The 26672-nt window shown below is 33.6% G+C and overlaps 3 protein-coding genes across 3 annotated transcripts; 2 read left to right on the top strand and 1 right to left on the bottom strand.

Moving 5' to 3' along the window:
* Positions 1-733: 733 nt before the first annotated feature.
* Positions 734-1695, bottom strand: LOC115705750 (small ribosomal subunit protein eS4x-like). The gene has a single exon (XM_061105117.1). It carries the CDS (start codon positions 1650-1652, stop codon positions 912-914), a length of 741 nt encoding a protein of 246 aa, XP_060961100.1. The 5' UTR covers positions 1653-1695; the 3' UTR covers positions 734-911.
* An 831-nt stretch (positions 1696-2526) lies between these two features.
* LOC133031208 (uncharacterized) lies at positions 2527-3393 on the top strand. The gene has a single exon (XM_061104650.1). It carries the CDS (start codon positions 2527-2529, stop codon positions 3391-3393), a length of 867 nt encoding a protein of 288 aa, XP_060960633.1.
* Positions 3394-6249: 2856 nt separating this feature from the next.
* LOC133031073 (uncharacterized) lies at positions 6250-7207 on the top strand. The gene is made up of 3 exons (XM_061104343.1): positions 6250-6519; positions 6606-6847; positions 6928-7207. The coding sequence occupies exons 1-3, from the start codon at positions 6315-6317 to the stop codon at positions 7159-7161; spliced, it is 681 nt and encodes a 226-aa protein (XP_060960326.1). The 5' UTR covers positions 6250-6314; the 3' UTR covers positions 7162-7207.
* Positions 7208-26672: the final 19465 nt, after the last annotated feature.

The following is a 26672-nucleotide window of genomic DNA, read 5'->3' as shown; positions in this document are numbered from 1 at the left end:
ATAAATAATATTATAAATTTCAACATATTCTCACCTTGTTTAGGGAAAAGCCTACTTTTGGTGATTACTATCAAGAATCTTAGAAATAAAAAAAGAACTCTCTTGGTAAAATTGGTGTATCCCTAAAAAAAACTAGTCACCAAACCTAAAACATACATTGGCATACTATATATATATGTTTATATGAAATTTTAATATTGCAATATAACAGAAATATATTCCTTTCTAAATATTATTATGAACAAAACCACTGTATGTTAAAAGTGACACATATAGACAAAGGCAAAATAACTGTTAAACCCCAAAAATTCATTAGAAAAGTTCCAAACACCATATCCAGCAGAAGATCCAAAACAAGAGAAAAGACAATAACACTCATTTTAACATAAATGACTAGCTTTTATATACAACATAATGATCAAAGGAAGAAAAGATCCAAACATACCGTCCAATTGTGAGTTTTGGTCAATCTTCTGGAAAGTGCACGAATACAATAAGCAACATCAGCCCGTGGACGAATTGCAGAAGTGGCTATCAAAATCTCTGCATAAAAAAAAAAAACTCAAAAATTTTACAAACTCAAAACCCAATTAAACAAAATTGAGAAAGAAAAAAATGGATCTAGAATAACAATGGCATACTTCTGAGGTGTCTCTCTTTGGGTGGGCACTCAACGTGGTTTGTAGCTTTGACTATGGCAACATCCAAATCCTACTTTTAGCAAAACTGAGGGTGAGTCGATAAAAATTCTCTGATACAAACTTCAACAAAATTCAAGCAGCAAAATTACTTTCCAAAACCATAATGAAAAATGTAAAGCATAAAATCCTTAATTGAGATGAAAACTAAACAGAATTATCCTAATTGAACTATAATTTAAAGACAATAATCTGTAATTGCTACCGTGAAAATCAAGCAGTAGCAGCAGCTTGAGCTGCCAATCTCTTCTTAGCTTCTTCAAGGATAGTCAACTTGATACCCTTGCCCTTGGGAAGAGAGATCCAAGGCTTTGTTCCCTTACCAATGGTAAACACATTACCAAGACGGGTAGCAAACTCATGGCCAAGAGCATCCTGAACGTGGATGGTCTCAAAGGTACCCTTATGTTTTTCTCGGTTCTTAATAACACCAACACGCCCTCTGTTACGGCCACCAGTCACCATGACAACATTACCCACATCAAACTTAATGAAATCAGTGATCTTGTTGGCCTCCAAATCCAACTTGATGGTGTCATTAGCCTTGATTAGAGGGTCAGGGTAGCGGATGGTTCGTCCATCATAGGTGTTAAGGTAGGGGATTCCCTTCTGTCCAAACTGAACTGACCTCACCTTGCAGAGCTTGAACTTAGCCTCGTCGTCCCTGACTGAGTGAAGGCGAAACCGACCCTTGGTGTCGTAAAGAAGACGGAAGTTCTCATTGGTTTTTGGGATGGAAACAACATCCATGAAACCAGATGGGTAGGTCTTATCAGTCCTGACCTTGCCATCAACCATGACATGTCGCTGCATCAGAATAGATTGAACTTCACGGTATGTGAGGGCATACTTCAATCTGTTCCTCAGAATGAGGATCAAGGGCAAGCACTCCCTCGATTTGTGTGGTCCAGATGATGGTTTGGGAGCGAAAGCACCACCAAGCTTGTCGAGCATCCAATGCTTGGGGGCATTGAGCCTCTTCAAATGTTTCTTCAATCGTCTGTTGTCGTCGACTCTTCTGGGCTTGGTCAGAGATGAGCGGATAGATTTCTCACGTAGAGAACTCGATTGACCTCCGGTGGAAGCCTGGTGTTACCTTTGCGGAGACTGATTGTTGTCATTTTGGGGATTTAGGGTTTTGGTGTTTGGAGAACGAGAAAGTAAGAGAGAAAAAGTAAAGTTGCAGAGAAAGCTCTCGTTTGGGGATTTCCCCTGTTAAAATAAATAAATAAATAATATAATTTCTTTTTTTTTTTCTAATTGAATTAGAATTAATTTTTTTTGTCCAAAAATAAATAAATAATGAAATTTTATTGCAAGCAATTAAAATAAGATAATGGATAATTATATAAATTACTATTTTTTTTTTGTAAAAAGTTTAGAGTTTTATATTTAAAGATTTTTTTTTTATAATTTTATGATTTTTTTATAGAAAAAATACGAAAATTACATAAAAGTAGAAAATAATATCCAAATAATATCAAAACAACAACAATATAATTTTTTCAATTTATATTTTTAAAAAGACTTAAGTTTTTTTAATTTTTTTTTCCAATTTATATTTTTAAAATACTTATTTATATATTTTTAAAAAATAATTCTAGTGAAAATTCTTTTTTTTTATTAATTAAAAATTAAAAAGTGTTAGTAGTTAATATTTGAATAAAAAAAATATAATTTTTTTTATAATATAATTACTTTTAAAATAATATTCAGTAATATTATTTTTTTATTGTTTTTTTTTTTAATTTGGTCATATTGTTTCTTTGGATTTTTTTTTCTAGTGTAACACATCATCCTCACACCTCTGAAAAGGAATAAACAAGCTATGGATAAGAGTTCGATTTCTAATAACAATAGATTGTCTGCCAAGTACAATAAGGGATTGCAAAAATTCATTAGATTATCAAGTAGTCATCTGAATGAGGAGAATAAGATTCGGTGCCCATGTGTTATGTGTATGAATTTATACTTTCATGACTTACAGACAATTGAGCGTCATATCTACGTAAAAGGGTTTTATACTCGATATGTTAACTGGGTACATCACGGGGAAGATATTTTAGAAGAAAGTGATCATGATAATGATGATGCTACTGATGTCGAAGATTTCAGTGATATTGGCGATAATAATAATGACATTGACCATGATGACAATGATGATATGATCCCAGCAATTGAAGACTTGGCTCAAGAAGTTCCTACACATAATGCTTCTGAGAATTTTGAGGATTCAAGTCATAAGGAGAAATGGAAAAACTTCCATAACTTATTTGATGAAGTAGAAAAAGAATTGTATCCTGGATGTACAAAGTTTTCAAGTTTGACTTTCATGGTTAAGCTAATGCATATAAAAGTATTGACTAGCTTGAGTATTAAAGGCTTCGACATGATTCTTGAGCTTCTTAAGGATGCATTTCCTGATGATAACAAAATCCCAAATTCTTATTATGAGGTTAAGAAAATATTGAGTGGTCTTGGTTTAGAGTGCGAAACAATAGATGTATGTAAGGATGATTGTTGTTTGTACTGGAAAAACAATAAAGATGCTACAAATTGTCCTATATGTGGTCATGAAAGATATGAGTACCAAGGAACTAAAGGAAAAAAAATACCACATAAAAAGATGCATTATTTTCCAATAACTCCCCGTTTACAACGACTTTTTATGTCAAGACACACGCGGCGGATATGAGGTGGCACAAAGAAAAACGTGTGGATGCGAAGGTGTACTTAGACATCCAAGCGGATGCGAGAGGCTTGGAAAGATTTCGATAAGCAATATCCTGATTTTGCCAAAGAGCCTCGAAATATTAGGTTGGGATTTGCAACAGATGGGTTTAATCCGTTTGGTGATTTATCAAACTCATACAGCATGTGGCCAGTAATACTAATGCCATATAATATGCCACCATGGATATGCATGAAACGAGAATCCTTAATGATGGCAGTACTTATTCCTGGACGTCGTGCTCCAGGTAAGGACATAGATGTCTATTTACAACCCTTAATTGAAGAACTAAAAGAATTATGGGAGAAAGGAGTAAGAACTTTTGATGTTGTTGATAAAACATATTTTACAATGCGTGCTGTTGTGTTATGGACAATTAATGATTTCCCTGCATATGGTACGTAATCGGCTATAGCACTCAAGGGTATAAGGCATGTCCAGTTTGTGAGGATGACACATCTTCATTTCGAGTTAGGGGTAAGATCTCTTACATGGGACATCGTCGATATTTGTGTGTTGAACATCAGTGGCGCAATGATAAGGAATACGATGGTACAATTGAAACACGAAATCCCCCTCAAGAGTTAACAAGTGATGAAATTTTAACTAAATTAGATGGTATGTGGAAATGTAGGCCGGGTAAAAATGTTGATATTGTAAAAGATGATCAGAATCAGATGAAGAATGCAGGCCATCAAAATAAAACAAATTGGAGGCGTAAAAGTATTTTGTGGGAGTTAGCATACTGGCCCAAACTTAAACTAAGGCATAATTTGGATGTGATGCATATTGAGAAAAATATATGTGACAGTGTGGTTGGAACAATGTTTAGCATCGACGGCAAGTGTAAGGATACCGATAAGGCACGACTTGACTTACAAGATTTGAAAATTCGTAAGCAATTGCAAATGAAGAAACGGGGGAACAAGTGGGTGAAACCTACGGCTTGTTATACATTATCGATGAAGGAACGACAAACTATTTGTAAGTTCTTGGAGTCTGTTAAATTTCCAGATGGATATGCAGCAAACTTGTCTCGAAATATAATTATGAAAGATGGGAAGATTACTGGTTTAAAAAGTCACGATTGTCATATATTATTACAGATATTGCTACCTATTTGTGTAAAGCCATACTTGAAAAAAAAAGTGATGAGTGTAATTGCTGAATTATCCTTATTTTTTCAAAAACTATGTGCGAAGACATTGTATGTGAAAGACTTAAATGATTTGGAAGAAGGCATCGTGTTCACACTTTGTAAGATGGAAAGTATTTTCCCCCTGCCTTTTTCGATGTGATGATTCATCTAGCGGTCCACTTGCCAAAGGAAGCCAAGTTAGGTGGTCCTGTCCAAATGCGATGGATGTATTCAATTGAAAGGTAACAAAATTTTTGTTACCTTAACAAATAATGAATTTTAAAAATATGCACTAATGTATATATTAATTATATAACCTTTTATAGGGAAATGGGTCATTTGAAAAAATATGTAAAGAACAAAGCTCGGCCTGAAGGTTCCATTGCTAAAGGATATATAATTAGTGAGGCATTAAATTTTTGTTCTATGTATCTTCATGGGATAGAAACTCGTTTCAATCGTCGAGATCGAAATCCAGATGATGTCGGAGTAAGAAGAGAATCAACATTATCCATATTCAACTTACCAACTAGACCATTTGGGAAACAATCATCAATCAGAATAAGTGAAGATGAACGAAATATGGTTCATTGGTACATTCTGAATAATTGTCCTGAATTGGAGCCATATTTGGAGTAAGTTTTCTTTAATTCATCTTAAATATATCCTAAAAAATTTATGTTGTCGTAAATAAAATAATTCTTATCTGAGAGTTACTTACTTTGAATCAGAGAACACAGATTGTTTTTACAATCTAAAGGTGTTTTGGATATTGACGAATCACAGAAAAAAAAATTTCCATCTTGGTTTGAAAATAAAGTAAGTTCGTAAATTTGTATATCTTTCAAATGGAATATGCATATTTATTCTCATTTTAACTATACAAATTATTATCTCAGGTTAAAAGAATGAATGAATGCTCATATTCTACAGCCCAAGATGATTTATATGCCATTGCAATTCAGCCTAATTTTTTAATTTGCAAGTATCTTGGTTGTATGGTTAATGGTGTTAGATATCACACAAAAACTCGAGATGAAAAACGAGTCACTCAAAATTATGGAATTCGAGTTGAGGCGAATATAATGGGAACCTTTGTGATTTTTATGGTGTCATCGATGAAATATGGGAAGTACATTACATCTATTTCAATAAGGTGATATTGTTCAAATGTTCTTGGTATAACACCAGTGAGAGTCCACGTAGAATCTATACGGAATATCATATGACTAGTATAAATATTAGCTCATATTGGTTTGAAGACGAACCGTTTCTTCTTGCAAATCAAGTTAATCCAGTATTCTATTTAGATGACATTAAAAAAGGAGAAAATTGGAAAGAGGTGCAAAAGGTAAACCATCGTCATATTTGGGAAATACCATCGAGCACGAAGTTGATGATGGAGAACGAGTTGTCCGGAATCGTGAAGCATATCAAGAAGATTCCTCGAAACAACATTAATCTCACATTGGATTCTTCAAACAACATGGATGACGTTCTTATTCGAAAAGATATTGATGAAGTTGAAACTGATGAGTTATTGATTGACTCCCCAAAAGATCAAAATAATCAAGTTCAACACGAATTAAACATTGATGATATTGATGAAGAAGCACTACTTAGTTGTTCGGATTACGAAAGCCATTGTGATGAAAGTGATTAATATAAAGGGTATGTAAATAACTTTATTTTGTTAATGGGATAATTTAATATTAGCTACTAATAATTTATCATTTCAGATTTTATTATGTCAAGTAGTACGAGAAAAGGTAGTTCAAAACGGGGACGCACTGATACTTCAGATCAACCCTTGAGTAGTACGAGAAGATTTAGCTCTAAACGGGCACACAATGATACTCAATCACCATCAGATTCACCGCAATCCTTGACACCTTCTACTGATGACCCTTCAACAGTTCCATTACATGATGAACAACGTCAATCTTCAAAAGGTACAAAATTTTATCATCACTCTTATTTTGGAAAAAAATACATTTATAAATACTTATTAATTATATATTTTTCTTACAAAAAATAGAAATACAAAAGAACGTACGTGGTCCTACTCGTGGTGATCGCTTAAGCCGTGAACTGAAGAATGACAAAATAACTAATTTAACTATTACCTATAATAAGGGCGAGCTTCGAGTTTATGGTGATAATGCTTCTGATTTCACAACTAATGTTGGCGTAAATGTACGCCATCATGCTCCATTGCAATATAGTGGTTGGAGCAAAGTTCCACCTGCAGAAAAAAAAGCTGTATATGCTCGTATACAGGTACATTTATTAATATATTCATTTTTCAATATTTTTTTTAATTAGGTAATTTTATATTTATTTATTCAAAACTTATGCAGGATGTATTCAAATTGGACTTTGCAAAAGATCCATATCTTGAGGTAATTTGTGATGAATATTGCAAAAATGCATACAGCAATCATCGTCATAATTGTCACCGACATTATAAAAAAATGATCGAGGAAGGAAAAAATCCATTAGAGCATCGACCTACGGGTTTGGTGATAAAAGAAGCTGACTGGAAATGGATGTGCACTGCATGTTTCTCCAGCGAAGAGTGGAAGGTATCATAATGTCTATTTCATCATATAAATTTTTAATTTTCTTAAAAAATTATTAATGTCAATTACTTTTTTTTTGCAGAAAAAGTCTGTGGCTGCCTCAAAAAATAGATCAAAAGTAAAATTTATGCATAGGGGTGGAAGTAAATCATTTACTCAACACTTACATGAGACGGTAAAAATAATTTATTATTACTAATTAATTTTAAATTACTATGTATAAGTTTTAAAATTTTTTTCACTTAATTATTTCAGAAGTCTACACCGGTAATGGATGTAGATGAAGGACAATCAAAGTCTATTAAAGCTGGAGAGATTGAAACATTCAAAAAAACTCACTACACAGAAAAAAATGGATGGATCAACCAAATTGCTGAGGAAAAATATGTATGCAACACATTCACTATAAGTTAATAACATTTTCTCCACTATTTACATTTTATATAAATATATTACACAATTTTTTTTATCTTTGTAGAAAGAGATGATTGAGTTACGCGAAGATCAACTTAATCAACCCGAAGCTGGTACATTAATAATGGTAAACGATGCTTGCTATCTATAGACAAGTTTTAGGTGATGCTAAGTATGGGTGGCTAAGAGGAATTTGGACTGTAATAGGAAAAAAATTATCAATAGAGTTGTCATCTAAATCCAAGGAGCTTCAAGAACAACGCATTGAAAAATTAGAAAAAATCATCAAAGATTTTACCAGTGAAAAAGATGGTGTTTTTGAAAAATATATTCAAGAAAAAGTGGACAAGCGAGTTGAATCATTGGAAAGAAAATTCTTGGAAGGACATAAATTTCAATCATCATCAAATAAAGAGACAAATCCACCACAACAGTGGCCAACTCCACCAACAATGGTTTTTTCTTTTTTTTTTATTTAAAATAATATTGATTTTACTACTATTATAACTAATTCTTCTATGCTGTTTGTAGGATAAAACTTATAGATTAACTTTGGGAGACGGTGATGTAGTTGCTATTGGTGAAATTTTTCCGGAAAACAAGTTCATGGGAAAGATTTGGAAAAAGGCAATGTACGAGTATGCATAATTGAATGTTTGAATGAAAATGCTCGTCTTCCGTCCATGTTCGTGATGATTTAATCTTCGTAAAAGATGCGATCCAAAGCTTTGTTGCATGGCCGAACACTTAATCATCTTTGGTGATTACGAGGTAAAAGAAAATAGTTTGATTTGTATTTAACCTTTCTATTATAATTATTTATTGTTTAATAATATTTTAGGCATTAAAAACTATGGAGAAAAATGAACATTTATCTCCACACATGCCAACTCAGAAAGCTTCAACAAGTTCGATGAATGTGAAAGACTCCTGTTCCATTTGTTATGCCCAAAATCATCCCAAGGAGCGTCAAAGCTATATTGTTAAGTGTTCAATATCGCAAAAGTAGAGAAGAGTATCGTATTGAAATGGATCCAAATATTTTTGGGTACGATCAAGATTTGTATATTGAACCTAAAGATATAGTTCATCTTGGCACAAATGTTGAGATTGGAGCTGAGTGTATCGCATTTTATATAAGGTAAGAGATTTTTTTATCATATTTTTTAATCGCACACTTAATAACATTATTTAATTTGGTATTGTTATAATGTTTAGGATCTTACATGAAAGGTTAAAAAATTCAAAAAGAGAGAAGTATTTTCGTTTTATTCATCCAAGTTGGGCTTCTATAGTGGGATCCTATTTGCAGCAAAATGTAGAATCAATAGCGGATCGATTAGCAAGCGCGGGGAGATGCAACTTTCATTGATCCCTATTAATTTAGGGTAAGATTAACTTAAATTATTATTTTAGCTATATAGTAATATATTTATATATTAAAATTTTTCTTCCATCACTAGTTATCATTGGGTGCTAATAATAATTGATCCATCACGTGAGATGTGTTTCTGGCTCAATCCAACTGGAGAACTACCAAGTGATACCATTAAGAATTTTATCGCAATGTAAGTGAATAATATTTATCATTAGTATAATAAGCATCAAATTAAAATTTATATGTAATAGTGTTGATGTTAATTTGTTTATTATTTAGGATTTTTGACTATTATAATGCTTCAAAAAAGAAAACTCCAAGAGCAGCTGGTATTATATGGAAAATTATAAAAGTGAGTAGTCTTTATCTCTCAAAGTATATAATAAATTTTTGTATTTCACAAATATTTAATGATTTTACAACAAAATATTACTTTTAATTATTTATTTTAAGAGATTCTTACACATCTATATAAATGTGCAGTGTCCTCGACAACCCAAACACTTTGAATGTGGATATTATGTTATGAAATACATGCGGGATTTATGCATGGATTCAAGACCTCTCAATTGGTTAAATACTAATGTATATGAAATATACATCTTTTTCAATATATATATATAAATAATATTTAAGTTCACTAATATTTATTAATATTTTTTTTTTCAGTGCAACAATAGAATGGAGAATTATTACACAAATGAAGAAATTGATGAAATTCGAATAGAGTGGGCCGATGCATTCATAGAATTGATTTAATATTTTATTATGTTTTTATTCATTTTTATTGAACAAATGAATCATACTATATTCATTAATTATTTAATTTATACATTATCATTTTATTTTATTTGTTTATATTAATATTTTAGTTTATCTTTTTTCTCTTCTAAATTATTTTTCAACACTCTTTAGAAGTTTCAATAAAGCAACGATATAAGTTTTTATTTTGTGAGAAAATTATAATTCTACTCTTTAAAATTTTTTATTTTTAAAATAATATTTAGTAATACTGTTTGTATTAAGTGCGAACCTAATTATAATTAATTTTAATTTTTTTAAAAAATACATGCAGATTGTATATATTTACCAAATTAATAATTTAGGTAATAAATGCAATAAAGAATAAAAAAAAATAATTTCACTAAAATTAATAAAAAAATTACATAAATAATTTACGTTCATTGGAGAAATATTAAAAATAATATTTATATTTTAGTAAAAAAATCAATTATTTACTGTATTTTCTAATATTTAGTATAACAATTTTATAAATAATAATTATATTTTTACTCTAATAAATGAATTAGTAGGTAACAAAATATTATATTTTATTAAATATAAAATACAAAAGTGGTAAATAATATTTTTATACAAGAAAAAATAATTGCTGAGTATTGATTGCGAGAAGAAATATGTTTCTACTAAAAAATGCATATGGTAGCAAAAATTAGTAGCTGAAAATATTATTTTCCTACTAAACACAATTGGTAGTAAAATTGGTAGCAAAAAATACAAAGATCTTTTGCTATTAAGAAATATGGTAGTTAAATTGGTAGCTAAACACAAAAATTTTGCTACCAAAATTTATTGGTAGCTAAAAATCACAATTGCCTACTAAATAATTTGGCAGTAGAAATAGTCAATGTTTCCTTAAATGGAAAAAAGGAAACCACTTATTCCCACAAAATCTAAGAATTAATAACCCCACCAAATCCGAAAATGCCACCAACAAGGAAACCAAAAATAAAATTAATTATTTAAGTACAAGTTTCCTATATACACCAAAAAGACCAAATGTCCACAAATAAAGGAAACATTCTAAATAAATAAATATAATTAAAACATGTTTCCATAAAATAAAAAATAAAAGAAAAAATATATACAAGGATTCGAAAATGAATTCGAAAAATATGCCCCCCTTTTTCTTTTATTTTTTCAAAAAATGCCCCCCAAAGAAAAATTGCAAATAATAAACAAGAGAACACACCAAGACACAAAAGCACTAATCACCACTTAAGAGCAAAAATTGTGTCTAAGAACAAAATGAAACATAACAAAAAAATAACAAAATTTTTAACAAAGCTCACTTGACAACTCGATCACGAATTTTTCTTTTTTTTTTTTTTATTTTTTATTTTTTGATTAAAAGACGTAAAAATAAAATAACCTTGATATTTTTGCAGCTAGAATTCACAATGTCCATTTGTCTTTGTCCCTGATGAAAAAATCAAACTCATAAGAATAATCAGAAATTAATTTATCAAACTAATGAAGTAATAGAATGACGTCATACCGGTTCACAGGAAAAATTGACTCCATCACCAAGAATATTAAAGCACATTAAACAGTATGTAATAGCTTTATAACACCATTTTCGAGAAGAAACAAATTTTACCACAAACTGTGTCAAGCATAGTGTGTGAAAGTGTAAGCAGGGAACATTGCCCAATTTGTCAAAAAGACTTTTTCTGATAAATTGTACCCATAGGAGACGCTGTCACACTACCTCAATGGTAGCCCTTTTCAATGGTAGCGTATCTTCTACATAACTCCTAATTACATAGTTCCAACTTACTCAGAGATGGCTTTCACACATTGAGATAGGTAGCTCTATTCATCCAATGGAGCTTGAACACACAGTTTTTTGAACAACAACATTCGAAAATGGTAGCTTACATAACCCTGTTTGATGAACCTGAATATTCCTGTGAGGAGTGGACAATTTTTCCTGACAAACCTGTATGACATCATAATATTACAACATTAGCAATAGAATAATGACTGAAATTCTTTTAAGGTTGAAATTTTCTTCTAGGACAAAGACAAGACATTATGAACTCTAAGACAACGCAAATATCAAGGATTATGGAAAAAATAAAAGCATTAAACAGTACAAACCCCTAAGGATTTCCTTAGAGAAATAAATCGGACCGAGTCAAGAGCTTTAGTAAAAATATCTGCAATTTGTTTGCTAGTTTCAACATATTCTAAGACAAGAATTTTATTTTCCACAAGCTCTCTAATAAAGTGATGACGAATGTCTATGTGCTTAGTGCGAGAGTGTTGAACAGGATTCTTAGAAATGTTTATAGCACTAGTGTTATCACAAAAAATGGTTAAAGTTTTCAAATCAAACCCATAATCTGCCATCATTTGTTTCATCCATAACAATTGGGTACAACAACTACCCGCAGCAATGTACTCAGCCTCTGCTGTGGACAAAGAGATTGAGTTTTGCTTCTTGCTATGCCATGAAACCAAATTGTTTCCAAGATAGAAACATCCACCACTAGTACTTTTTCTATCATCAGCATTACCTGCCCAATCAGCATCACTAAAGCAAACAAGGTTAGAATTAGTGTCTTTTGAAAACCAAATCCCAAAGTCAATAGTGCTATTTACATAGCGAATTATTCTTTTCACAGCAGAAAGATGGGATTCCATGGGATTAGCCTGATAACGAGCACAAACACCAACACTATAGCAAATATCAGGACGACTAGCAGTAAGATAAAGCAAACTTCCTATCATACTTCGATACAAGGTTTGATCTACCTTTACTCCTTGTTCATCTTTGCTTAATTTCAAAGTTGTGCTCATGGGAGTGTTGGTATGTTTGGCTTTCTCAAGGCCAAACTTTTTCACCAAATTCTTTGCATACTTGCTTTGAGTGACAAAAGTTCCCTCATCTGATTGCTTCACTTGAAGACCGAGAAAGTAAGTGAGTTCACCTACCATACTCATTTCGAACTCCTTTTGCATTTGGGAAACAAAAACACACTTCAGAGTTAGAGGTAGAGCCGAACACAATATCATCAACATATATTTGAGCAACAATCACATCAGAATTAATGTTTTTGATGAAAAGTGTTTTATCAACATTTCCTCTCTTGTAATCATGAGAAAGCAAGAATTCAGTTAGACGCTCATACCAAGCATGTGGTGCTTGTTTTAGACCATACAATGCCTTGTCTAACTTATAAACATGATCAGGAAAATGTGGATCCTCAAACCCTTTAGGTTGTTCCACATACACTTCTTCTTTTAACCACCCATTCAAAAAAGCGGATTTGACATCCATTTGATACAATTTAATACCAAGAATGCAAGCTATGGAAAGAAGTAACCTGATCGATTCCAGTCTAGCTACTGGAGCAAATGTTTCATCAAAGTCAACACCCTCAACTTGAGTGTATCCTTGGGCGACCAACCTTGCCTTGTTTCGAATGATAGTGCCAAACTCATCACTCTTATTTTTGAAGATCCACTTGGTTCCAATGATGTTCACAAACGGTGGTCTTGGAATCATTTTCCAGACTTTGTTTCGAACAAACTGATGAAGCTCATCCCGCATAGCTAAAAACCAATCTTCATCCATTAAAGCTTCTTTTACGGATTTAGGTTCTAAAGAAGAAATAAAACATAAAAATTGAATTATATTGGCATATTTTCTTCTTGTAACCATGCTCTCATCCAAGTTTCCAATGATGAGATCTGAAGGATGATTCTTTTTAACCCTGGAGGATGGTTCCCTCTGTATTGGATCAATGATTGAATTTAAAGGATACTCAGATTCTTTTGTTGTTGGATTTTCTGTAGCAACGATTCACCTTTTGCACAAGTAACCTCGACGACCGCTTCGAAGCTTCGTACGGATCCTTTTCCTCGGCGACGGGTTTCTCAAGCAAATCTTCAATCTGTTCTTCGTGGAAAACTCGAAAAATCTTTTAGATCATCAACAACAACATTAGCGATTCCATAACGGTTTGGGTTCTCATGTTATACACACGATATGCCCTACTATTTGTGGAATATCCTAAGAAAACACCTTCATCACTTTTAGAATCAAATTTACCAATGTAATCACGATCTCGTAAAATATAACACTTACATCCGAACACATGAAAGTGACTTACATTTGGTTTCTTACCTTTCCGTAGTTTCATATGGTGTTTTGTGAGTACACAGGCGCAAGAATACTCGGTGATGGTATAGCAAGCGGTGTTAATGGCTTCGACCCAAAGGCGCTTTGTGAGCTTCTTGCTATTCAACATTACTCTAGCCATTTCGCTAGAGTACGATTCTTTCTTTCAACCACTCCATTTTGTGGAGGAGTTTTAGGAGCGAGAAAATTCATGAGAAATACCGTTAGCTTTACAAAATTCATCATATACGGTATTTTCAAATTCCTTACCATGATCACTCCTAATCCTAACAATTTTGCCAATGTTACAATCTTTTTCAACTCGTAATTTCAAACACGAGTTTGGAAAGCTTCAAAAGTATCGCATTTTTCTCTCAAAAAATCCACCCATGAGAATCGAGAAAAATCATCAACACAAACAAAAATATATCTTTTACCATTCAAGCTTTCTACCTGGATTGGACCCATTAAGTCCATGTGCAAGAGTTCGAGAACTCTTGAAGTATTCACATACGGGACACTCTTGTGAGAAATTTTCGATTGCTTACCTAAGCGGCATGGACCACATTTTCCCAATGACTCTTTACCTAATTTAGGTAATCCTCGAACAATCCACGAAACGAGATAATTTTTTCGGATTTTTAAAGTGAATGTGACCAAGTTTTTCATGCCATAGGTCGGTAACATTTTCAATGACGAGAATGACAAGTTGCATGCGTAGTGAGAGTATAACAATTATCACTAGATCGCAGCCCTTGTAACACAATTTCATCAAGAATATTATATACATAGCAATGATTGCTATCAAAGCTCACAAGATAACCCTGATCACAAATCTGACTAATGCTAAGTAGATTAGCTTTTAGTCCTTCAACCAACATGACATTCTTTAGTTTAGGAAGCCCTTCGAACTTGAGAGTTCCCATTCCTATGACTTTACCAGTAAGACTGTTACCAAATGTAACTTCTCCACAGTGCATTGGTCTTATGTTCACAAGAAATTCTTTTTCACTGTCATGTGTTTGGAACAACCACTATCAAAATACCACATGTTAGAAGCAACGGTTTTTAAAACAAGTAGAACCTACCAAGCATTTGTTTTTGACAACCCATTTTTGTTTTTGTAAAACATGTTTATTTCCAATGTAATTAGATTTAAACATGTTATGCATGGTTATGCATTTAGGTCGAATGTGACCTTTTACTCCACAAAAATGGCAAATAGGAATGAAACGTCTTCCTTTCCCTTTGAAATTGTCAAACTTACCGTGCTGCTTCTTTTCTGTAACAACAGAGTGTTTTCTTTGTCGAGACGAGACTGCGAGGTAGAAACAGTTCTTCCGTAAACAAAACTATTAGTGGTATTAGACACGGGTTGATTTGGAACATAACCCTTGACATGATTGGTTTGGCCGGATTTTTGAATTTTTTCAAAGATGGTGGAACCGGGATTTAACATTTTAACATTCTTTTTAATGTTATCAATTTCCTTGGTTAAAGAAATAATTTTTGACTCTTTTAAAGACAATTCAGATTCACAACATTTGAGTTTATCTTCCAACTCATTAATGTTGTTACACAAAATTTTATTATCTTTAACCGGGGAGCGATTTTCAAGACTAGTTTCCAACCACTTACCAAACATTACCTTGTAGGATTCAATCATGGAATCCTCATCAATTTCTGACTCATCTGATTCGGATCTGGATTCTTCCTTGTTGTCATTGATCAGGATATTGTTCAAGCAAATGCTTTTTCCTTTTTCCTGCAAATTTCTTGACAAAACACTTGTTAGGACAACTTTTTCTTTTTCATCCTCACTACTCTCAGAATCATCACTCCAAGTAACATTCAATCCCTTTTTATTTTTCTTTAAGGTATTAGCACATTCAGATTGAGTGTGACCAAAACCTTCACATTCTCTGCATTTAATACCTTTTTTATTGTTAGATGGAAAAGGTTTAGAGGGAATGTTACCAGAAATGTTACCTTTTGGGTTCTTTGAAAAGAACTTTTTATTTCCACCAGATTTCAAGAATTTTTGGAAATTTTTTGCCAATAGAGCCATTTCATCATCATTTTCATCATCAGAAACAATATTTTCAGAAGCATTAAAGGCAATACCTTTGCTTTTCTCATTCGAGAGATTTTGCTTACTCTTTTTCTTGATTTGTTGATTCAACTCAAAGGTTCTTAAAGATCCCATGAGTTCCTCAACCTTCATTTTGCCAAAATCTTTCGCCTCTTCCATTGCAAGCAATTTTGTATCAAACACATCGGGAAGAACTCGAACAATTTTTCGAACCAAGACAGATTCATCTAGTTTCTCTCCCAAGGCAAAAAACTCATTAGAGATGTCAGATAATCTTTCATAGAAATCATTTAAAGTTTCAGTGTCTGACATTCTCAATTCATCAAATCTAGTTTGAAGCATGGTAAATCGTGATCTTTTTACATCAGCAGTACCTTCAAATTGAATTTGAAGGATTTCCCATGCTTCTTTTGCAGATTCACAAGATGATATTAATTTAATAAAACCTTCACCAACACCATTAAAAATAGCATGTAAAGCCTTATTATTATAACCGAGACGAGTTTTTCATCTTCGGTGGTCCAACCGAGTTCGCATTTTACACGAGTATTACCTTTTTCATCATTTTCAGTAGGTTGAGACCATCCTGTAAGAATAGATCTCCATGCTTTCTCATCTTGCGATTTGATGAAAGCTCTCATCCTGACCTTCCAATAAGGATAATTCGACTCATTCAATAGAGGAGGTCTAGAGATGGAACTTCCTTCTGCAAACAAAGACATCTCACACAAAACAAGTTAAACGGAATAACCTCAAGATCTCACTAAGAATTTAGTGACTTGCTCTGATACCAATTGAAATTCCGTATTTTAATATTCCCAGTTTGATTATTTAATTAAATGATTAATTAAATGCGGAATAATAAAACTGATCGAAAACGATTTTACGTAGTTACGAATGCAACTCTGTAACTCGGAGAAACCTGAAAAACAAACGATTGCATAAAAGTAAAAACACACAAGATTTTTGTACGTGGTTTCAACAATCCTTTCGCATTGTTACTAGTCCACGGGGCCACGCCCAGAGATAAGATTCATTAGATCGGTATCAAAAATACAAAGTAATTGACTTATGCATAAATAGACTCCCTCTTATTGTATGCCGCAAGCTTGATGTATTCCACCTACTAACCGAATCTTGATAAAACTCCAAGAGCTCGAACTCCCTTCGATCACCTTGAAGAGTGCTTGAATCCTCCCGATTCAAGGCTTAAAGGCTATCTCCTGAAAGCCTATACAACCATCTCCCGAAGGTTGTGTGCTTGTATCCTCCCGATGCAAGACTTCAAAAGCAATCTCCGAAAGCTTGTAAATACCCTTCTCCCGAAGGTGCACTGATGTTCTTCTTCGTTGTAGACTTGAATACAGACTCAAGACAATACAAACAACAAATAAACAGAGTAAGAGTAGAACAACTCTTCTCTACAAATCAAAGACTCTCTTTTCTAAAGATATGAATGAAATTCAAAGATACAAGAGAGGTACCAAGAGAGGTACTAAACAAAGACACTCTTTCCCTAAGATATGAAAGCAATTCTAAGTGTGTGAAAGAGATACAAAACCTAGCAGCTATAAGATGTATTTATAATGAATATACATCTCATAGACAGCTTACATTCGGTCTGAACAAGACCTCAACCCACTAGAAACTTCCCTAAAATATTTCTTCAATCGATCCAGAATTTCCGTTTCGTACATACGGAATCGTGGGCGATAACTACAACTTTCCTTTTATAGAAAAGGAAAGTCTAGCTCCGGTTTTCTCTTCAAGAAACTGATCTAAGAAAATGGGAAACTCAATACAAGATCAGATTACACAGCTAGTTAGATAAAAACGAAATGGGTAACCAAACTTACCATTTTTACCTTTTTTTCCAAAAATAGGAAAGCTAGACAACTTTCCTTTCAAGTTTGATTTACACAAATATAGAAACCAATTCAATATATGCCGTAGAAATATACATTAAATAATAAAATATTTTTGTCAATTAAATATGCCAAAAATGGAATTAACAACTTACATTGGGGCGCTTACCTTTCCAGATTTCATAAGATGTTTTTGAGGTACCTGGACGAATAAACACTCTGTTTATTATGTAGCAAGCTGTGTTAATAGCTTCAGCCCATAAGCGCTTTGTCAACTTCTTGCTATTTAACATCACTCTTGCAATTTCCTGCAAAGTTCGATTCTTCCTCTCAACAACTCCATTTTGTTGAGGAGTTTTGGGAGCTGAAAATTCATGAGTTATACCTGTAGACTTGCAAAAATCATCATACACGAAATTTTCAAACTCCTTACCATGATCACTTCGAATTCGAACAATTTTCCCAATATTACAACCTTTCTCAACTCTTAATCTCAGACAAAGAGTTTTAAAGGCATCAAAAGTGTCAGATTTTTCTCTTAAGAAATCTACCCAAGTAAAACGAGAGAAATCATCAACACACACAAAGATATATCGTTTACCATTCAAACTTTCAACTTGGATTGGACCCATAAGATCCATGTGAAGCAATTCCAATACCTTTGAGGTATTGATATCGAACACGAGCTTGTGAGTGATTTTTAATTGCTTCCCAAGTTGACACGGTTCACACTTACCTTCACTTTCCTTACCAAGCTTGGGAAGACCTCGAACAATACCTGTATTTGACAATTTTTTCAGGTTTTTAAAATTAATATGCCCAAGCTTGGCATGCCACAGATCTGTGGTGTTGTTGATAGCTGAGTGACAAGTAAACACAGGGGTTAGAGTGTAACAGTTATCATTGGATCAAAATCCTTGCAAGATACATTCATTATCATCATTCAGAACATAACAATGATCACTATCAAAAGAAACAGTAAACCCTTGATCACAGATTTGACTGATGCTAAGTAAATTAGCCCTCAGTCCTTCAACTAACATCACATTTTTCAGTCTAGGTAACCCTTCAAAATTTAGAGTTCCCATACCAACAACTTTTCCAGATAAGCCATTACCAAAAGTGACTTCTCCACACTGCATAGGCCGAATGTTAGTCAAAAAATCCTTGTCACCTGTCATATGTCTAGAGCAACCACTGTCAAAATACCACATTTGAGATGCAGCAGTTTTATCAGAAAAACCAGCTAGACACTTCTTTTTCACCCATATTTGTTTCAAACCTTTATGTTTCTTTTGAGGTTTTTTCAAATTATCAAAATAGTTTGTTTTAAACAGATTGTTCAATGTGAAACATTTAGGTCTGATATGTCCTTTTCTACCACAAAAATGACAAATGGGAACAAATCTTTTTACCTGAGATCTTACCCTTTTCGAAAATCCTGGATATTTTGCAGCATCAGAGGCTGTTCTTGCTGCCACAGGCTGTGAAACTGCTACGGCAGAGTTTGTAGCCTCAAGGTGATTCGGTGGAACACTAGATTTTACAAACTTCGTGACTCCAGAACTTTCCATTCCATTAGAACCAAGGCACATAAAACCTCTCGACACCGCATTACGAGCTTTTTCAAAAATAGAAGATCCAGGATTAAGCATTTGAACATTTTTCTTAAAGTTTTCAAGTTCCTTCTTTAATAGAGAGATTTTTTCATCTTTATCACAAAAACTTGTCTCATATTCTTTTATTTTCAAATCACACATTTCAATCTGATGAGACAATTTTTTATTCAATTTATTCAACTCTCTATTTTCAGAAGCAACCTGAATCCATTTTTCATACATGACTTTGTATGATTCAGCAAGAGATTCTTCACAGATTTTAGACTCATCTGAATCTGATTCCTCTTGTTTGGTGGTATTATTCAGACATACCAATCTATCTTCCACCTATGAATCACACAACACATTAGTCATAACAGAGGTTAGGGCAACATTTTCAGTAATATCTTCATCACTTTCGGTTTCATCATCACTCCAAGTAACATTGAAACTTTTCTTATTCTTTTTCAAAGTGTTTGCACACTCAGCTTGAATATGCCCAAAACCTTCACATTCCCTGCACTGAATTCCCTTTTTGTTAGAGACAGATGGTTTAATGGAAGTATTACCTTTTGAACCTTTCGAAATATTCTTTTTATTTCCCATCTTTTTCATATATTTCTGAAAATTCTTAGTTAATAAAGCAATCTCATCATCACATTCACTATCAGAATTTTCATTATCAGCAACTTTCAAAGCAATACTTTTACCTTTATCAGCAATGGATTTGGGTTTGTCCTTTTGTTTAATCTGTTGATTTAATTCAAAAGTACGTAAGGAACCCATCAATTCTTCCACTTTCATAGTGCTAAAATCTTTAGCTTCCTCCATTGCCAAAAGTTTAGTATCAAACCTTTCTGGAAGAACTCTAACAATTTTTCTCACAAGAGCAGAATCATCAAGCTTTTCTCCAAGAGCAAAATATTCATTAGCAATGTCAGATAACTTTTCATAGAATTCAGTTAAAGTTTCATTATCAGACATTCTAAGCTCATCAAATTTAGTTTGAAGCATGATAAATCTAGATCTTTTCACATCAGAAGTTCCTTCAAACTGAGTTTGAAGAATCTCCCAAGCTTCCTTAGCAGAAACACAAGATGATATAAGTTTAATGTAACCCTCACCTACACCATTAAAGATAGCATGCAAGGCTTTGCTATTGTAGGCAGATAGTTTATCATCTTCAATAGACCATTCCAGTTCAGATTTTATAATAGTATTACCTGAAGTATCTGTCTCAACTGGAGGAGACCAACCTGATAGAACCATTCTCCACGCCTTCTCATCTTGAGATTTGATGAAGGCTCTCATTCTAACTTTCCAATAAGGATAGTTAGAGTCATTAAGCAATGGTGGTCTAGAAATAGAACTTCCTTCTGCAAAAAATGACATTTTAACACAAAAACGTTATAGGACCACACTAAGAGTTTAGTGTCCCGCTCTGATACCAAATGAAAAACCGTGTTTTTGCAAATGTCAGTTGTAAATACGAAAATATAAAAACTGTAAGCGTTTGCAGCAGCAGAAAGTAATTCTGCTACAACAAAACTGAACAGGCAGAATATAGAATATTTGCAGAAAAATAAATAACTTGACACAAGAGATTTATACGTGGTATCAGTGTTCTCCCGAACACTCCTAGTCCACGGGGCCACGCCCAAAGAATGAAATCAATTAATAAAGTATCAAAATTACAAAGACAATTGACTTAAACAAGTTTAGACTCCCTCTAAAGTATTGCCGCAATCCTTTGTAATCCACTTTATGAATCTGACTTCTTGAAACACCTTCAAGCCCGAACTCCCTTCGTCTTTGAAGTGTGAGTGCTTACTTCCTCCCGAAGTAAGGCTTCAACAAGTCTTCTCCCGAAGACCAAGTGCTTACTTCCTCCCGAACTAAGGCTTTATCAAGTCTTCTCCCGAAGACCAATCTCTTGTTCAGTCAAGTAGTTCTTCACAACCTCTAGGATAGAGTAAGAACAGAAATAGAACAACTAGAACCTAGATGAACAACTAGGCTCTCACAAAACAAAGAAACACTCTCTTCTCTCAAAAGTTAAATGTAGAAAATGAATAATGGAAGAGGTAATTCGAATGGTTGCTCTCTAGGCTCTATTTATAGATCATAGAAACCAAAGAGGCAACCACAAGTTCGAATTAGCAGCTGTACAAAAACTTTCCAAAGGAAACACGATCTGCTACATCAGATTCGGGTCGACTAAACGGATACGCGAGAAACGGAAAACTTACTAAAATCGGGTCCGATCTTCTTTCAATACTTGATTCCTGCCAAAAACAGATTAGATATTCTGATTGTATCAAGATACAATCGAAATCAATAAGGAAAAGGCAATAAACAAGGTTTCCCTAAAAAGACAACTTTCGAAAAGAGAATTCCTTCTCTTTTGAGAAGTTTTCAACAAAGGAAAGTTCAGCTGAAAGTGCAACTTTCCAAACAAGGAAAATGACAACTAATAACCGAATAAAAGAGGTAAGATTTCGAAAATGAATGCATAGCAATCTTACCATAAAAAGGAAAAATTATTTTGTCACCTAACTTGCCAAAAAAGGACTTTACACCAAAACATATATAAACAATTTTATCATGAATATATGGAATAAAGAATATAGAGCGAACATGTAAATGAGAGGGTCGAAATATATCTCCAGCTATTAATAATCTTGATTCACAACTCTAAATCTTAAAAAAAATAGGAATGAGTACTCGGACTTCCAGACTCTTACTAACTCTTTATAGAGTAACTAAAATACAAAAATTGGGCAAACTTGGGTACTGACCCTATACACTATTACAAAAGGGATTTTACTTTCAATTTTGCGTCAATCAACACGTCTGGTCAAACTCGTTGACCGACGCAAAAGTCAACTCACAATTTTTTGTTTCAATTGGTCACCGTAGCACATAATTATCAATTATCGTCAGTTATATATAACTCCAACACTAAAACAAAAACTAAAGCAAAAGATGAAATTTTAAAAAAAAAAAAAAATTATATGCTGACATTTAGCCAATACAAAAAATTGTTACTTTTAGTGACAATTTTTTAGTCACAATATAATTTTTTCGTGACTAAATATGACTTTTAGTCACAACAAAATATTACTTGTAACTAAAACATAGTATTAGTTACAAGTTGTCACTAATTTAGTTTTAGTCACAACAAGTATTGTGACTAAAAATATATTTAGTCACAACAAATTGTAATTTTTGTGACTAATACATTTTTTCACGAACCTTTTAGTCACAACATACTACTACCAAAACCCCCTTAAGAGGCGGTTTTTAAGCCCTTTTAGCGTCAGTTTTTGCAAAATTCGCTACCGACGCTGATCAGGGCGACGCTAAAGAGTTTATATGAACCGACGCCATATGTACCCCTATGGCGTTGGTTATTAGCTAGGAATCGACGCCATAGGGGTACATATGGCGTCGGTTCCTAGCCAATATCCGACACCATATGTGGCGTAGCAACCGACGCCAAAAGCAAGCGAATTTCAGTTTTTTCAAAAAAAAAAATTAATTTAATCATATAATTTATTTTAATTATATATTTATTAATTTATATATTATTTTATTTAATTTAAATTACATATTTATTTTTTAAAATGTAAATTAAATATTATTTAAATTTGGGTAAAATACATAATTTCATTTCATAAAAGTAATTCAATATTACACAAACACTAATGTAAAATTAGTCAAAAATATTAATAAGTTAATAAATCTAACTACAAGTTAATCTATAAAAATTACATAATGAAAAAAAATTCTTGGACCTTTCAACCTCAATCGTCAACGTGAATCAGCGCCATCAATTGTTCTATCCACTTTCGCTGTAGTGGTAATAATTCAGTTTTTGGATCGTATTGCTTCTTACCCCCAAACTGTTAAAAAAAATTAAAAATTTATATTAGTTTATATATATATATGTATATTATATATTTGTTATTATAATAAATATATACTATAATCAATAATTAAAACTTACAGCTTTTTGATCTTGTATGTAACGGCTGGAGTTTGCACGTGCGACGATGTCAGTGATATATTTCAAAACATAAAAACCACATTCTTGGCTTTTAAGTTGTCTTGGACAGTTTGCTTGGTTAATTCCTAGCCACGGGCCAAGATACTGATGTGCGTCCCCTATATACATGAATGCCCTGTTTTGAAAAATTATATTAGCATTTCAATTCGTTAGTTAATTTAAATTTGTTACATAAGAAGTCATTAAATTATTACCTTCCGATCATTTGTTCTATTTCTTCGGGAATTGGGCGGCCACTTACAGGGTTTAAATGGATAATTTTCCTTGGCGTAACCACCACTAGCGTCCAATGCATCCTAGAAAATTATATTAGAATATAAGTAAGATAGTATAAAAATAATTTGAAGTCATAATATAGAAATGAACAATTAGCACTAAAGAATTAAATAGAGTTTACCCGATATTCCAAGGAATAAAGAACATTTGGTGGTTGTTATTCATTAATGATAACCAATTAGCCAATCGTCTTGCCGCATCGTCAAAAGACTGACTATTTTCTTCATTGGTGTTCCCATGCACTACGAGAAGCTCTGGGTCATAAAACTTGAAAATTTTTCTCAGACCGTGTATGCTCTCCCAGATGTTCCTGCCAAAAAAAGTGTTAGTGTCTTATAATAATTTGACTAGAATTTGATATATAAGGTTAATTAGATTAAAGAAGAGTATACATCATTCCAAACAGGATTCTCTGGTTGCCAATGTAGTCACACGTAGCAACCTGCTGCAAATCCTCTCCAGATAACGTGATCTGGGTACGCGGTGCAATGAATCCTCAGGGGACAGGAATTGTGATTATATCACGTTTATCTTTGAGCCTCAGGAATTCACGAATCATCCATTTTAGCAAATTAGGGATCAACGCCATCTTCTCTTCCGTGAACAAGTCATCTTCTCGTGTACCACCGCCTTGTGGAGAAAGCATCGAAGCTTTCCCCTTCGACGCATCACGTCTTGAGGGCGGTTGAGCGAGTGGACCCTAAACAAAATGGAACATAATATATATATCAAATTTTATCCAAATTCTACCGAAATTTTGGCAGCATAACGGTTGTAATTGAATGCCCCCAAAAATTTTAAACATGCCTGTATAACGACAAATAACACATATATAACAGTAGTTTGTTCATCCATCTCACCGCAGCACATATATTCGCAGAACCTACTTCAGTACGGATGAATATTGAAGATATTCAAACTCCACTAATCATTAATAATTAATTTATAAGAGAAATTACCTCAGTTGTTAGAATTAAGTGTTTAGGCCAAGGAAGGAACATTTGTGATACGTCCTTAACATATCTGCACTCTTCAATTGGGACTGGGATTTCAGCGTCCTCTTGCAGGATTTCCGACACCATAATCCGGGCATGTGAATCATCGTAGTCCTGGCAGTGAACTTTGATTATACCAACATGCTCGTACAAATACACTCGGGCCACAATGTTGTCGATGTTGTTAAAGCAGAGATGTACTTGTTGATTAAGGGCCGCATGGTCATCGAAATTGTACAGGAGACCTTGGTCGTTGAGGGAAACAAACTCCTCAGCATAAGTTTGTGGTTGTACCTCATCCTCAGGAGCGTATGGTTGTGGAACATACGCCTCACCAGCCACCTCTCCTTCTTCCTCTTGTTCGGCAGCCTTTCTCTTCTGCTTAAGGGATTGGACTTCGGCTTTTAATTTTTCAATCTCCTTCGCTTGCCGACCCACAACATCAGACACTTCCCTTTTCTTCCTGCCGAACAGTTTAGATGCCCTGGTCAGGAACCTACAAATCATAAAATGCAAATTAGCTACGATTTTATTTGTGTAACTAAATAAATAACATTTCAAGTAATAGCATACCCAGCAGCCCTGACACGTCCAGGATGCTCTGGTGTCTCGAGCGCCTGCGTCAGGATATCGTTTTGGCCCTGGACCTGAATTTGTCCCTGACTAAGCTTCTCCTCTAATTGAGCCTAATGCACGCATATATTCAAGCAATTAGTATATGAATTATTTACACTAACTCATGAGTAGAACTCAATTAAGGATTAATATATACTTACTATCTTCTCTGCAATTTCGTTGTCGTAATCAGTGACAAGTTTTCGACTCTTGGTGTGAGATTTAATCCAAACACGGTGGGGGGAGGGATCTGCAACTTCGAGATCCTTTTTCTACGTACATCACGTTATAACAATTAAATGGGTATTAAATTTTATAGCACATTAAATTTTAAGCATTACTTACCACAGCTTCTCGTACGTTCACCATTCCACTCCAACCACTTCGATGTCTGGATTGAATTTTTGAGGAACGTTCACGTTGCACCTTACTCAATTCCTACAATGCCAAAAAAATACATTAGATACATGTACTTGTATTTAAGAGTTTATCTTAGTGTTAATATAATTAGCGTACCTGAAATTCAGGAGTTAGTCGACTTTCAACAAAAGTGCACCAATCAGCAGCGTCGATCTCGGGGTGCTTTTCAGGGACTTGTGCCAGTCGTCCCAGATCCTTCTCTTGCAAAGCGGGCATTATGATGTCTTTTGTCCTATTCTTGAAGTCTTTCATTAACTTCCCAGCTAGGATGAGACAATCATGTTTGAAGGAGTCCAGCACAATGAACCCCGTCTACTTTGAAGGGAAACAAACACGGTTAGAGTGAACATTTGAATTAATAGAAAAACAAATCAAAATTCTAACAAATAACAGCTTACTTGTATGTCTTTCCAAACTTGATTTTTTAGAGTCGGGTTGACTTCTTTCCAGTTTTTATAGGACAACCCTATCATCTGCCGGTATCTGACACCTAGTGTGGATACGAGCTTGGCATAGCTTTTCCCGCAGTATTGTCCTTTGTCATTAATCTCGAGGGCCACTCTTTTGCCTTGATCCATTTGCTTGGATATTTCATTCATTTGAGTAGGCCCTCTTGTAGGTATTACTGTTAGACACTCTGCCTCTGGGTCTGAATCAGATCCTGAACCCGAGTTGGCCATATCTACACCATTAACAAACAAAATTTGAGAACCTTTCAAATATGAACTTTGACATTGGTAATCATGCTACTAACACTAAATTCTACCGAAATTTGATCCAAATTCTACCGAAATTTTGGCAGCATAACGGTTGTAATTGGACGTTCCCAAAAATTTTAAAAGTGCCTAAAGTAACAAACAAAACAAATATAACA

The sequence above is a fragment of the Cannabis sativa genome, chromosome 9 (assembly GCF_029168945.1).
Source record: "Cannabis sativa cultivar Pink pepper isolate KNU-18-1 chromosome 9, ASM2916894v1, whole genome shotgun sequence".
NCBI classification, from domain to species: Eukaryota; Viridiplantae; Streptophyta; class Magnoliopsida; order Rosales; family Cannabaceae; genus Cannabis; species Cannabis sativa.
This window is presented reverse-complemented; position numbering and strand designations above follow the sequence as displayed.

Bases quoted from the DNA above. Each gene is read 5' to 3' on its own strand.
- LOC115705750 (XM_061105117.1), bottom strand. From the start codon at position 1,652: ATGCTCGACAAGCTTGGTGGTGCTTTCGCTCCCAAACCATCATCTGGA.
- LOC133031208 (XM_061104650.1), top strand. From the start codon at position 2,527: ATGGATAAGAGTTCGATTTCTAATAACAATAGATTGTCTGCCAAGTAC.
- LOC133031073 (XM_061104343.1), top strand. From the start codon at position 6,315: ATGTCAAGTAGTACGAGAAAAGGTAGTTCAAAACGGGGACGCACTGAT. The intron at 6,520-6,605 runs GTACAAAATTTT...TACAAAAAATAG, and splicing joins ACAACGTCAATCTTCAAAAG to AAATACAAAAGAACGTACGT. The intron at 6,848-6,927 runs GTACATTTATTA...AAACTTATGCAG, and splicing joins CTGTATATGCTCGTATACAG to GATGTATTCAAATTGGACTT.